The following is a 13,244-nucleotide window of genomic DNA, read 5'->3' as shown; positions in this document are numbered from 1 at the left end:
TGGGGCAAGTTACTTAACCTCTTTGAGACTGAGATAGTGAGGCTAACTTCCTTGAAGGGGGAGGATTGGATGCATTTGAAAGGGTGCCTGTCACGGTCTCCACGGCTGCTGATTTCATCCTTGCTACTCCTGGTGACTCCCTGCTCCTGCTGTTACCGTTCCTCCGCCTTGCAGGTGACTTACCCTCCTTTCTGTCCCTTTTCCCGTCAGCCCTCTCCGGCTCGGGCAGCCCCCCTTCCCTCTGCTTTGCTTTTACGACTCATTTGCACAGTGCCGTTCATGCTTCCCGAGTGCACAATCCACACCAGCCTGTTCTGAAAGAACAGGAACCTGATACCCTTTGACCTTAGCTCTGGGGGAGGGGGCCTCAGACTCCCGGGGGGACAGGAGGGGCCTCAGTGAGGGCTCAGAGCCTTTCTTCCCGGCCCCGCCCCCTCCCCTCGGCCTGGGACGGGAGCTTGGGGACAAAAGGGCCTGTGGCCTGAAACTTGACCGAGGGAGCCCCGCTGAATTCCTCCTTTGTGACGGGAACGGTGCACGGCCCGGCCCTGCGCAGGGAGCCCGGGTCCCTTTCCCAGTTACGCGGCTCGGCAGGAGGAGGTGGGGTGCAGGGAGGATGGTCAAGGGGCCTCCTTGTGCGGGGGCCGGTCGGTGCTGCCAGACACCCCCGAGGGCCACGTCTCCTCCCGCGGAAGCCGCTGGGCTGGATGCTTCTGGAACGGTGCCGTGCAGAGCCCAGGAGCCGCATGAGGGTCTCCCTCAGACCCCTGGCATCTGACCTGTGTCCCGCTGACCGTCTGGGATCCCGCGGGAAGCGGGCAAGGGACGGCTGGACCGCCGACGCAGGGAGCCCGTTGCTGTTTCAGCCGGAGCAGCGCTGTGTTCTGTGGTTGGATCTCACTTAAATTGTCATCTTTATATTAGAGTCAGAAAGACGCCAGTCCAGGCGTGGCGGGCAGGTCTCAGCGGGCGGAGCCCTCCGATGTCCAGGGCTGTGACCACCTTCCCACCCTGGACACAGCCCCCTCCCCACCGCCCTGCGCCTGCCCCCAGGGGGTCCCTGCTGGCTCTGGTGGCCAGGGATGTGCGTGGGAGCGGAGACAGCAGCTCCCAGGCTGTGGGAACGAGGCTCGGGGCTCTCACGGCCTGCGACTTCTCCCCGGGAGACCAGGGGAGGGCCGGCACCTCGAACCCCCCCGGGGAATACCGATCGAGTTGGAATGGAAATCACATTTCGTCTGGGCCCCTTTCCCATGTTGCTGGCAGGTTGTCCGCACACAGATCCAAGATTCAGGTTCCAGGGAGTCCTGAAAGTGAGCTCTGTCTAGTCCTCTCCCCTCGGTGCCAGCCTCGAACTGGGAAGTCCCCTCCTTGACACGGGGCACCAGTGAAACTTTTAAACTTGCCAGATAGTCATGCCTTCATTCTACAAATGGTTATTGAGCACCTGTTAGGTTCCCAACGCACCCAGCTGGGTGCTGGGCATCCAGAGATGGACAGGGCAGACGACAGCTTTCCTTCGGGGAGGGGACACGCCAATGGGGGAGACGGAGCCAACACAAAAACAAAACAAGACTGTCATACATTATGAGGTGATATCATCCATCCTTGGGAAGGAAGGTCGTCAAGGAATGAAGCGTGGGGCTTGAGAGGAGCTGGGTGAGGGAGGGGGCATTTTATATAGAGCGGCCAGGGAAATGCTTGCTGAGGAGGTGGCATTTGAGCTGAGAGACAGAAGTAATAAAGGACTAGCCAAACAAAAGAGACAGATGGAAGAGTGTTTCAGGCAGCCGGAACAGCAAGTGCAAAGGCCCTGTGGCAGGAAGTGTTTGGTGTGACTGAGAAACAGAATGGAAGCCACTGAGGGTCGGTGAGCCAAGAGATAAGATAGGAGTGAGGCAGGAGCCCATCAAGTCTGGTGGGATTTGAAGGCCACAGCAAAGGAGTTTGGATTTTGTGCTAAGAGTGGTGGACAGACATTGATGGCTTTTGGAAATACCTATTGCAAAATATTTCAGCCAATCAAAAGAGTATCTAGAAGATATATGCAAAGTGTGAGGAATAATATAATAAGTAAACACCCCTGCACCCTTCACTTTTCCCCTCCCCAGCACCATTTCTCACTCCTCTGGGGAGGTAGCTATTATCCTGAATTGTAGTTTTATAATCTTTGCATTTCTTCCTAGTATTACCAAAATAGAGCCAGATACAACTTGGTTTTGCCTGGTTCTGAACTTCATATAAATGGAATCCTGCTGTGTGTTCTGCAATTTGCTTTCTGCTCTGCATCCCGTGTGTCAGACTGGTCCATGCTGGTGCCTATGGCCACAGGTGACTCATTTTCACTGCTGCGTAGTACTCCACTGGGTGACACCATCATGGCTTAACTTTTCTCTTGGGACGTAACACCACTCGCTTTTCTAATGTTGAACCAATTCCACATTCTTGGCATAGACCCAACTTGATTGTGATGTATTATCTTTTTAAAAACAGACAAACATTGTTGGGTTCCATTTGCTCGTGTTTTGTTTAGGACTTTTGCTCCCTGCTGGAGGATCAGATTGGCCTGGCATTTTCCTTCCTGGCCTTGTCCTTTTTTGGTTTGGGTATCAAGGTTGTAGAGGCCTCATAAGTGACTGGGTCTCGTCTCCTCCTCTTTCATCCCCCGGAGCACTTGTGTACGAAGGATAAACCATGGACGGACTTGGTAAATGTCGCTCCCATGTGGTCATCCTTGTGCAGCCCCACTTTCCTGGTACAGAATCGTGGCTTCTTTTGGTACAACTTGTCTACCCTGCCCCAACCTGTGCCCTCCCCCTAAAAAAACAGAAAACACATCCCTCCCTGCTACCCCGCCACGAGCCCCTCAAATTGACATGCTCCCAGCTTACTTAGAAAGCGGTATTTCTGTTTTTTTGCAGGTGGATCCTGAACTCTAGATTGTACCATGAAGGGTCGTTTCCGGGCTGCCCTGAGCTGTGCCAGGTGACAACAGGTGGGTGCCTCTCTTAACGGGCTAACAATTTTTCCTGAAAACCCAGATACAGGGTTATTCACTATCCTCAGGGCCACCTTGCACAGGAGCGCGATGGGGCCAACTCCAGGGTCCAGAGCTGGGTCTGGCTGACTGGGACCCCGGGCTGCCCAGCAAAGCTGCTCTGTCTGTTTCAGGAACTCGCTGGAAAGTACGTGATCCAAATCCTCCCCAGGCACAAAATTAGCTTCTTTCCCTATTTTTGAAAAGGAAAGAACATCACACTAAATATAACATGGGTCAGCAAGCCAAAAACAAGACACACCAGCCACCAGCTGCACCTCCGGGGGCTGGGTTTCCACACCCCGGAGAACCGTTGAGATCCTGGGCTCCGGAGGGAGGGTGAGTCGGGGAACAATTTTAAGCTACCGCTGGACATGGAACCCTGCCGTGAACCCAAAACCCGAAACCCTTTCTTTCATGTTCTTACTCTAGAAGGGCCACATGCACAGATCTGGGTTTTCCAATTCTTCTTCTCCAGTAAGAAAAAGAAAATAAAAATCATTCTAATCCCATTGCACAGAGAAAATAACCGTATACATCATGGCATGTATAGTTTGAGTGTTTTGAAATTTAGTACAATACATTAAATGGTGTCTCTCAACCTTTTTTCCCCACTACTGTCCCCTAAGGAGTCTTTTTAGACGTCTTTTTGTAATGCTCCCCTCCCCCACCCCATGAAGGTGTCATCCCATAGGTAGATGGCGTGTCCGTTTGTGTGCTGCGGAGGGCCACAAACCACTGTAACATCTAAGATGATTTCACACCATCCCCAACAACCAATTTTTTCCCCCATGTTGGGGCTCTCAGCCCATTGAGAATGCAGGCTTTAAATAATATCAAATAACAAACCTTTCTATAAAACCTTAGAGTGTGCAGGTCACATAACTGTTCTAGGTGCTTTATCCACGTTTGTTTACTTACCATAAATCCCCTATGAGGTGAGTACTAGAGAGCTTTCATCTCCATTTTACAGTTGTGGGAACTGAGGCACAGAGAGGTTAAGTAACTTGCCCAAGGTCACACAGCTGGGAAAGTACAGAGTGAGGATCTGAGCCCAGGCAGCCTGGCTCCAAAGTTCACGCTTAACCACCAAGCTGTGTTGCCCTCCAACAACACCTTCTGATTATAAAACATTCAAAATTCAGAAATCGAGTAAAGGACATACTTGCCAAGCCCCCTCCATCCCCGGAAGCATCATTGGTACAAGTTTGGAATGTGCCCCTCATCTGGGAATTTTACGTACATGTTTGTGAAATGTATGAAAATGTATGGTCTCTTTTTTATTTTAACGTAAGTAGGATCATTTTCTCTGTATATTCATATATACATATCTGTGTATAGAATTTTTTTTCCTGCTTTTTCTCCCCAAATCCCCCCAGTACATAGTTGTATATTTTAGTTGTGAGTCCTTCTAGTTGTGGCATGTGGGATGCCGCCTCAACGTGGCCTGACAAGTGGTGCCATGTCCACGCCCAGGATCCGAACTGGCAAAATCCTGGGCCGCCGAAGCAGAGCGCATGACCTCAACCACACGGCCACGGGGCCGGCCCCTACAATTTTTAAAAATAGAATTACACTGAACATACTGTTTTTTTAACCTTGTTGTTTGACTTTAAAATATATCACTAGCAGCTTTAAGACCATAAGTTAACAAGTGCAGGTACCATATTTTATTTAACCAGATCCAGATTATTGGCTGTTTAAGGAGTTTCTAATCCCTCACCTCTATAAAGCGATGATGAATTTCTTTGCCTTGTATTTAGTTCTTAGAAGCTGGAATTGCAAAGCTAAAAGGTGTAAACGTTTTTGAAACTGTTGATCCATAAATGCCAAAATCTGCCACCCAGAAAAATTGCATGCAGTTGCCCATCCCAACACCCTCAGGTATTATTGCCTGTTTTCAATCAGTGGCAATTTAACTGGCCAAAAACGTGTGAATCCTGACATTTTCATCTCTGCCCGTGACTCTCTTCTGGGGCCTGTTTTGCTCACTGTCAGCGAAGCTTGAGCTGAGAGTTAAGGAGACGGGGAGGGGGGGAGGTTGAAGTGGCCCCAGTCGCTGGTGTCATAAACGCACCATCAGCTTCCCAGCCACAAGGTCTACCTGTCGGGTCCTTAGCAGGCGCCCCACGGTGGCTTTTTCATGTCTCCTGCTTCCAGCGCCAGCCTCGGCCTGCACCTCTCCACCACTGAGCCCTCGCCTCTGGCCTCGTCTCAGATCCGTTTGGCAGGCCGAGGCCTTCCCAGGGCTGCAGTCCCCTCGTCCTTCCCTTTGCTGGCCGTGAGCGAGAGTGTGAGGAACAGATACCCTTGTGTGTCAGTGTGTCCGTCGGTACGGCAGGCGCTTCCCGGCTGGTCCCACGCAGCCGTCTGCCGCAGGCTCCCCGTTCAGCGCCCTGCGTGCATGCACGTGTGTGTTCACAGCCAGCACACAGGCATGGGAGAGCACGTTTGTGCACATATGCGCACAGTGCAGCACAGTCAGGGGGCAGACCCTGTTCTGTGAAGTGGGACTTCTCTCTCGCAGACGCTTCCTGTACAGCCCCAAGCCCGAGTTAGGAGACCCGGCTGCCTACCTCCGCCGTCCCTGTACTTTCTCTTATGTCGTCCTTACTCCTTGCAGACTGCCTTCCTGCCAGCCCGGAAGCCCCACTCCCCCTTAATTTGCTCCCACTGTTTCTCGGTGCCTGACGCTGCTCAGCAGATGCACAGAAATATTTGTTGAATGAAAAAAAGAAGGAACAGACTTCAAGCTGACAGAGGATGTTATCCCCAATATTTTTAGAGTATTTTTCAACAAAGTGGCCAGTTTCCAATTGAGCCCGTTGTTTGATGAGAAAATGCCTCTGCAGCGTCGGGTTTCAAGTGGGCTGGTTAGCCGGCCTTCTGGAAAGATCGGAAAGAATGCAGAATTGAAAACAGGGCCATGCCCATCGAAACATCTGTCAAGCTTTACTGTTCCACCAAGGCTGCTGTGGCAGGGTTAACACTGAGGAGCAGTCAGCCAGGAGCTTGCTCGCTGGTCTTCTGGCCCCTGAGTGCTCTAAGCTAAACCCTTCTGGGGACGTGGGTGTCTGGATCACTCTGCAAGCCGACAGATGGTTATGGGCCCCCAGGATGGCTCACTGCTCCCTTTAGCCCACAGCCTCTGAGCTGCTTCATGGGAGGAGCCTTTCTCGGCCGGCTGGGCATAGCGGCTAAGATGAGGAATGTGTGGGCTTCTGCCCCTTTAAGGAAAGCAAAACTCCACGTGGCTGAAGACAAGCCTCTCTTCCCGGTGGCTTCATGTGGCCTCTGCTCATTTCATTTTGTGAGTCCCTGCGATGCCCCAGGAGCAGAGATGAAGCAGACGTGGCCCCGGGGAGAGAGGGACTTGCCGTGGTAGTTGTTGGGGGCTGGTGGGAGTGCACGGAAGGGGCAGCTGAGCAGGGGCCATCAGGGAACCGCAGAAATGCCAGGGGATGTCGAAGAAGGGCCAGGTGAGAGGTGAGTGGGAGAGGTATGGCCAGGTTGCGTTAGCCACGAACGTGAGTCTAAGGAGCCTGGATTTTCTCCTGCAGGAAACAGGGAGCCACTGAGGGTGGTGACCAGGCGGCAGTAGGCTGTCTGGACTGGGACGTGTCATTGACCCATGCCCGTTACCCAGGCGATTCTGGAACAACTGTTGACCACGGCTCCTGCATGCTGTCGTTCCCTCTCTTGGCTGTACCCCGTGAGAGTCGAGATTTTACTGCATTTCATTAAATGCCACAAAACGCTTTAATGACCCGGAGCCCTGACCTCTCAGGCCTCCCGCAGGGAAAGATCCGGCTTTTCCTTTTCGGGTAGGGGCAGGCGGGCCGGCCTTCCTTCTGCAGCTCACAGGAGCACCAGCACGTAAGGCATCTGGAATGCATCAGAGGCGAGGCCCAGCAGAGCCTATGGCTCAGTCCCGCTTCTTAACTCCTCCAGGAGCACAGCCACTGTGTTCCCAGCAGCGTCTCCAGTCGGAACTGATTTTCTCTCTCCTCTTTCTGCTTGCCTTCCAGACCCCCCAGCCGCCGCTGTCCACACGGGACGCCTCGAATTTGCTGGAAGCCACCCCTCAAGAGTGTGGCTGCTGTTTTCCTAGTGCTGCGCTGAGGACTTTGTTCAGTGCACTCAAGGGGGTTTTGTTGCTGCTGCTGCTTTTTATTTATTTATTTTCTTCCTTTGAACTGGGCTGTGCCCTGTTCTCGCTGGCATGATGGCGCAGTCCAAGGCCAACGGCTCACACTACGCGCTGACCGCCATCGGCCTGGGGATGCTGGTCCTCGGGGTCATCATGGCCATGTGGAACCTGGTGCCCGGGTTCAGTGCGGCCGAAAAGCCGACAGCTCAGGGGAACAAGACGGAGATAGGCAGTGGCATTCTCAAGAGCAAGACCTTCTCCGTGGCCTATGTGCTGGTTGGCGCTGGGGTGGCCCTGCTGCTGCTCTCCATCTGCCTGAGCATCCGGGACAAGAGGAAACAGCGGCAAGGCGAGGAGATGGCGCACATCCAGCACCAGCAGGGGGCCGAGCCTCGTGCCCAGGAGGAAGACAGGTGAGGACTGGCTGCCTCGCTCCAGATGGGGGATGGGCACACGCACACACACACGGGTGGGGCTCAGCAATGAGAATTCTTTAGTCCAGAGGTCTTACCTTCCCACTTTCTCCCATTCAGGCTCCGTAGAACAGCTTATCGTTTTACCAATAGCTTTAAACCTCTATCCCAGAGTTTCCCAAATAATGCGATATGAATAGACTACGGGTGTACTGAGATTTTGACATCCCCAGGGAAGCTGCGTGGGGCTTGGGGTGGCCAGAGCTCCTAGACTGGCTGCTTGCCCGTTCACCCCAGCACTTAGAGTGGAAAAGGTTGCGAAGCAGTGTTCTATTTAACCAAAAATAAATTTAAAAGATAAGTGATAAATCAGGGAACATATGATAAAGGTTGACATCCCTCTGATTGAAAGAGCCCTCACAAATGAGTGTGGAAGATGAACACACCAGCAGGAAAGTGGACAAATGAGCAAGCATTTCGTGGATGTTCAGACAGTAGATGTTCAACCTCATTAGTCACAAAGTGCAGACAAAAAGAAGGCGTCATTATTCTCTGCCCATTGTCCTGCCGGAGAGAGACAGCCTGGGTGTTAGAGGCTGTAGGGAGCGGGTTGCTGATGAGAGTGCTGTCTGACATAAGCTTTCTGAAGGAGTTTCCCATCAGGAGGCGGGATTGAAGATGCTGTTCCTAAGAGTTTGTTCCCGGGAGACAGTCACACAAGTGCAAAGGAGTTTATACCCATGTGCTCATCAGGGCCTTGCTTAGCACAGCAAAAACTGAGCAACAACCGAAATATCCATCCTTTGAGCTAAATTATTACACACCCATTCAATGGCGTTCTGCACACCGTTGTTGATCTCTCTGTGCTGATGGGGGACCCTGTCCACCAGGCTGAGAAAAGCAGGTCATAACGCAGCATCTCTGGGCACGTCTTCATCACGTCCAGTGGCGGCTGTGGGGTCAGAGACGGCTCTGGAAAGGGCACAGCAGAATGTTAACAGGGTTATCTCTGGGGGCAGGGGTTCAGGATGTTTTTATTTTCTTCATTGGGTTTTTCTGTGTTGTTTGAATTTGCTACAAGTATGTATTATCTTTATAGCGGAAAGGGAGTTCTTTTTATTTTGGAAAAATTAAACCCATTTTCTAATAATAGATAATGTATGCCTATTCTAGAAAACTTAGGAAATATAGAAAAGAACAGAGAAGGAAAATCCTCCCCTTAACTCCCCAGCCGGCCATGAGCACACACGAGTTCCTTCCTAAAGGAGATGAGAGGGAAGCCGGTTTCTAACAGCAGGCTTTCTGGTGTTGGCCATTGTCACCCCACAGGTTCAAGGGCAGCATCCTGGAAAATGGCTGTTGGCCTGACTCCCTATAAATGTGCCAACAATGCCCTGACTTTTCAGTTTTCTCTTTCAACAGTCAAATGAGAGTAAGGCAGAGGACCTGACCTGACCTTTGAGTCTTACGATGAAATTAGAAGATAAAATTACAGAATAATTTGAAATACACATAAATTTTATATTCCGATATTCCTTCTCTACCTGGGGGCAAACATTTTGCTTCAAACCGGCAGCTATTTCATGCAGGTGTCTGTTGCCTTTGGCCAAAGGACCCAGCTGGGTATCGGAATAGCCTACCCAGCATGTTGTTCAGTATGAGGCATAAAGGCGGGGTGGGGGGGGCGGTTAACACGCAGAGAATCCAGTGTAGTAATTGAGAGTGTGGCCTTCACTTCCTGCCCTTCCACTTCCTAAAGGTGTGACCAAGTCACATAACCTCGATGTATGTTTCCCCATCTGTAAAATGGGTATAATAGTACCTAACTCCTCGTGTTGTTAGGAAGGTGGACTTGGTTCATGTGTGTTGAAGTACCTGGAACAGTGCCTGCCTCACAGCAGACAGTGGAAGCGTTAGCTTTGTTACATCTAGGACCCATGTGTCGTTCACAGGGCAGGTGTCTGTGGACCCAGTGCCAGTGCAGGATTTGGAGTCCATCTGTTTGTGATTTTAAGTGACCTGAGCGCAGGCTCACCCGCTCCGTATTCACACTGTGTTCACTCTCCATGTTCACGCTCCCTGTGTTCACACTCTCCATGCTCACACTCTCTGTGTTCACACTCTCCGTGTTCACACTCTCTGTGCCGTGTCTGTTGTCTTACAGCCAGGAGGAGGAGGAGGTCTCCTCGAGGTACTACGTCCCCAGTTACGAGGAAGTGATGAATACAAACTACTCGCAGGCAAGGGAGCAGGACCAGAACCAGAGGATGAGCATCTCTCTCCCCTCCTATGAGTCCTTGACGGGCCTCAATGAGACGACCCCCACGACCACCAGGGCCGACGTGGAGGCCAGCCCGGGGAACCCCCCCGACAGGCAGAACTCCAAGTTGGCCAAACGCCTGAAGCCACTGAAAGTTCGAAGGATTAAATCTGAGAAGCTTCACCTCAAAGACTTTAGGATCAGTCTCCCTGACAAAAACGTCCCTCCTCCCTCCATCGAGCCTTTGACCCCCCCGCCACACTATGATGAAGTCCAGGAGAAGGCCCCCGACGCCCGGCCGCCTGACTGACGGCGCCTCTCAGGTGTCTTCCCTCCTGCCACTCACCCTCCGCACCCACAGACCCCCAGTGAAGCCACTTCAGCTGCAGATGAGGAGCGGAGGGGCCAGATGCCTCCTTAGCAATTTGGATGGTGGGGGGTTCTGTGAATTGGGAGAGACTGTGACGTCTGCGGAATCTCGTGTAGCAGGCACGTCTGACAGAGATGCTGCCTCGGCTCTCCTGATGTTGCGGGGCCATCGAGGGGTGACCCAGGCACCTTCCCCCTTGTTTTCCTTCAACTCTGAATTGTCGGCCACACCACTCCTCTTTCCGGTTAGGAAAGGATACCCAGCAACTGGTTAGATTGTGGTTTTGTTCTGCTTCCACTCGGGCCATTTTGTCCTGCCTCCGCTTTCTTCACTGGAGTCCTGAACTGTGGGTGGGGGATATGACTCAGCTTTGGAGAAAGGACACGGGGCCGTTTTGTGAAGGAAGAGAATCAAGAGGCTGCATGATTATGTGGGGCGAGGCCCAGGCGGGTCTCTCGGAGCCCCTGATCCGTCGGGTCTTTGAGGGCCCCAGGCCTGAGGATGCATAAGGTCGTAGTCTTATCTGGTACTCTCTCCTCGTCTCTCCTGTGTAACAGCAAGAAAGGACAGCTGTGTGGGATGTTGTGTTCCTTCTAAAATGCCATGCAGCCGAGCTTTTTATAATAAAATATTTTATATGTAGGATGTCTGGGTGCTGATTACTTTAGCAGCTGTTCCAATGCTGACTTGCTTAGGGACAATAATAATAAGAATAGCTAATATCTACCAAACACTTAGTAGATGCCCGGTGCTGTACAAAGGCATTCACGTGTGTTGTCCCATCTCGTCTGGGTCCGGGTATTACCGCCATTTTGTAGGTTAGCTCGTGGAGGCTCAGGTCAAGTAAAGCACCCCATGTCACACCACTAGGAAGTGGCAGAGCTGGGATTTGAACCCAGGCCATCTGGCTCCAGGGCCTGAGTGCTTAATCGCTCTACTGCACAACTCAGTGGGAAGAGCTTTTTCAGGCTTCGAATAAGGACCTGTGCTCCCCAAGAGCTGAGGCTGTCCCTGTCGACCCACATGCCCGACAGAAAGTTCTGGTTGTTTAGACAGCAGCTGTCTACCTGTCTAAACATCCTTCTGACATCTTATCTCCCAAGAGCTGGCCCAGGAGGGAGCGGACAGGCTGTATGATCATGGAGGGGGTGGGGGTGTCCGCACGCAGAGGGCAGAGTGCCCACCTTTGGGGCCCAGGAGAGCAGAGCAGTTCCACTAACGAGAATGCCCGGGGGAATTACAGACTGCTGAGCCTGGGGCGGAGGAGGGGGGCGGAGACGGGGGGGGGGGGGGCAGAGATGTCTGGGGTCAGGTCTGGACCGTGGAGGGGGAGTCTGGGAAGACAGACCAGAATGGAAAAGCGCCTTCCTGGAAGTGGTGAGCGTGGAGTGGGCCTGCAGGGCATCTGCGTGCTTGGAGCTTGGTAGGAGAGTAAATTCCTGAGCCCAGATGTTTCCTAAAAGCTCCCGTGGGAGGAAGGGGCGGCCTTTGGGGAGTGAATCACCTTCTTATCTTGGGATCGGCAGCAGGGCCTCAATTCCAACCTTTCCCTTTCCTCATGCAAATCTCTCTCTAAAAAAGGGAGCCGCAAGGATGTGCTTCGTGGCCTGGGACACCCGGGGGCCTGGCCTGGTCCCAGCCCACTTCTGAGCCAGCTGTGGCTCCCCGTGTATCTCTGGGCCGGACTTGTGCTTCAGTTACTCTTTATGCTTCCACCTCACGTGAGGACAGACAGGAGGAAGGAGAAAAGGGGAACCGCGAGCTTCCAAAGGAGCTGAAAAGCGACTTTCTGCAGGGCTCTCAATCTCGCCACTGTCGACATGTCAGGGCGTCTGCCCAGCCTAGACCTTCCCTGGGAGAGAAAGGGGTTTGGGGCTCGTAGGGGGCTGAATGTGGCTCCCTCTACATATCAGGCCCTAGTCCCTGCACCTGAGAATGTTACCTTATATGGTAAAGTTTCTGTGGGTGTGATTAAATTAAGGGTTTCGAGAGGGATTGTCCAGATGAGCCCTACAGGCCATCCACAGGTGCGTTCACAGGTGAGAGCCGGGGCAGATCATGTGCAGAGAAGATGAGGCGGCATGTGGCCGAGGGGCAGAGCTAGAGGGATGCGGCCGCAAGTCAGGCCCCGCCTGGAGCCCCCAGAAGCTGGAAGAGGCGAGGACGAATTCTTGCCCAGGGCGTCCGAGGGGGCCCAGCCCTGCTGACACCTTGCCTTTGGCCCAGTAGAAGCTTATCCTGAATTTCCGGCCTCCAGAACAAGGAGAGAGTGAGTTCCTGTTGTTTCAGGCGACCAGGTGTGTGGGAAACTGGTGTAGAGGCCTCAGGAAACCAGCACAGGGCTCAACCTTCACCCAGGTAGAGATCAGCCTGCCTTCAACCAGAATGCTGCAACTTTTCCTACAGGCAGGAGGGCTGCGGCCGGTCCCACTGAGGACCCTGTTTGTTTCGTATGTGTGGAAAGGATCAAGTAGAAAATTATTCATATAACTCAGAGAATATATCATGGATATTTAGCATGTAAAACGGAGCGTGGGTTCACCTCCATCAAAGAGGAAGGCAGAGAATGTCAGCTGGGAATGCCAGTCCTATAAAAAAGCTAAAAAGGTAAAAATCGGAGGAAAGACTCCAGCCTGTCCTTTCCTCTCCATCACGTTTTTGTTCTTAAGGTAAAATGTAAAGGGACAGAGATGGGGGAGAAAATTGAAGAAGCCACCCCCCTTTTCTTAGGCCCTAAATGGCCCCAGGGCTATGAAGGAGCAGAGAAAATTCCCGCGTAGAACCCCCACCCCACCCAAAGGGAGGACTCTCGGGAGCCACACTGGTGTCATGTGACCTCCACCGCCTCAGGTCACAGCTGATTGGACCTGATACCTGTCCATCTGACCCAGGAGAACCAATCAGAAGCTGAGCTGGGCATGTCTCTCCCAGCAAGTGGCCCTGAAATGGATGGAGAGGCTCCTGGACGATGTGGTTTCAGGGATTGGGGGCCGTTTGGGGGCCCTGATGCTGGG

The 13,244-nt window shown here is 52.7% G+C and overlaps 1 protein-coding gene across 6 annotated transcripts in view; it reads left to right on the top strand.

Annotated features, from left to right (window-relative positions):
- Positions 1 to 10,872, top strand: part of TMEM51 (transmembrane protein 51) — a 47,619-nt gene extending 36,747 nt beyond the window's left edge. For 5 of the 6 annotated variants that reach the window (XM_070511011.1, XM_070511009.1, XM_014836248.3 and 2 more), the window contains 3 exons: positions 2,922 to 2,995; positions 7,066 to 7,600; positions 9,765 to 10,872. In XM_070511011.1, the coding sequence (XP_070367112.1) occupies positions 7,260 to 7,600; positions 9,765 to 10,170 (747 nt within the window). In that variant the 5' untranslated portion in view covers positions 2,922 to 2,995; positions 7,066 to 7,259 and the 3' untranslated portion in view covers positions 10,171 to 10,872. Of the gene's footprint in view, positions 1 to 2,183; positions 2,332 to 2,921; positions 2,996 to 7,065; positions 7,601 to 9,764 lie in introns of those variants that run through there. The other variant, XM_070511010.1, reaches the window with a different exon arrangement.
- Positions 10,873 to 13,244: the final 2,372 nt, after the last annotated feature.

This window comes from Equus asinus, chromosome 5, assembly GCF_041296235.1.
Source record: "Equus asinus isolate D_3611 breed Donkey chromosome 5, EquAss-T2T_v2, whole genome shotgun sequence".
NCBI classification, from domain to species: Eukaryota; Metazoa; Chordata; class Mammalia; order Perissodactyla; family Equidae; genus Equus; species Equus asinus.
The sequence above is the reverse complement of the archived record's forward strand: the minus strand, read 5'-3'. Positions and strand labels throughout refer to the sequence as shown.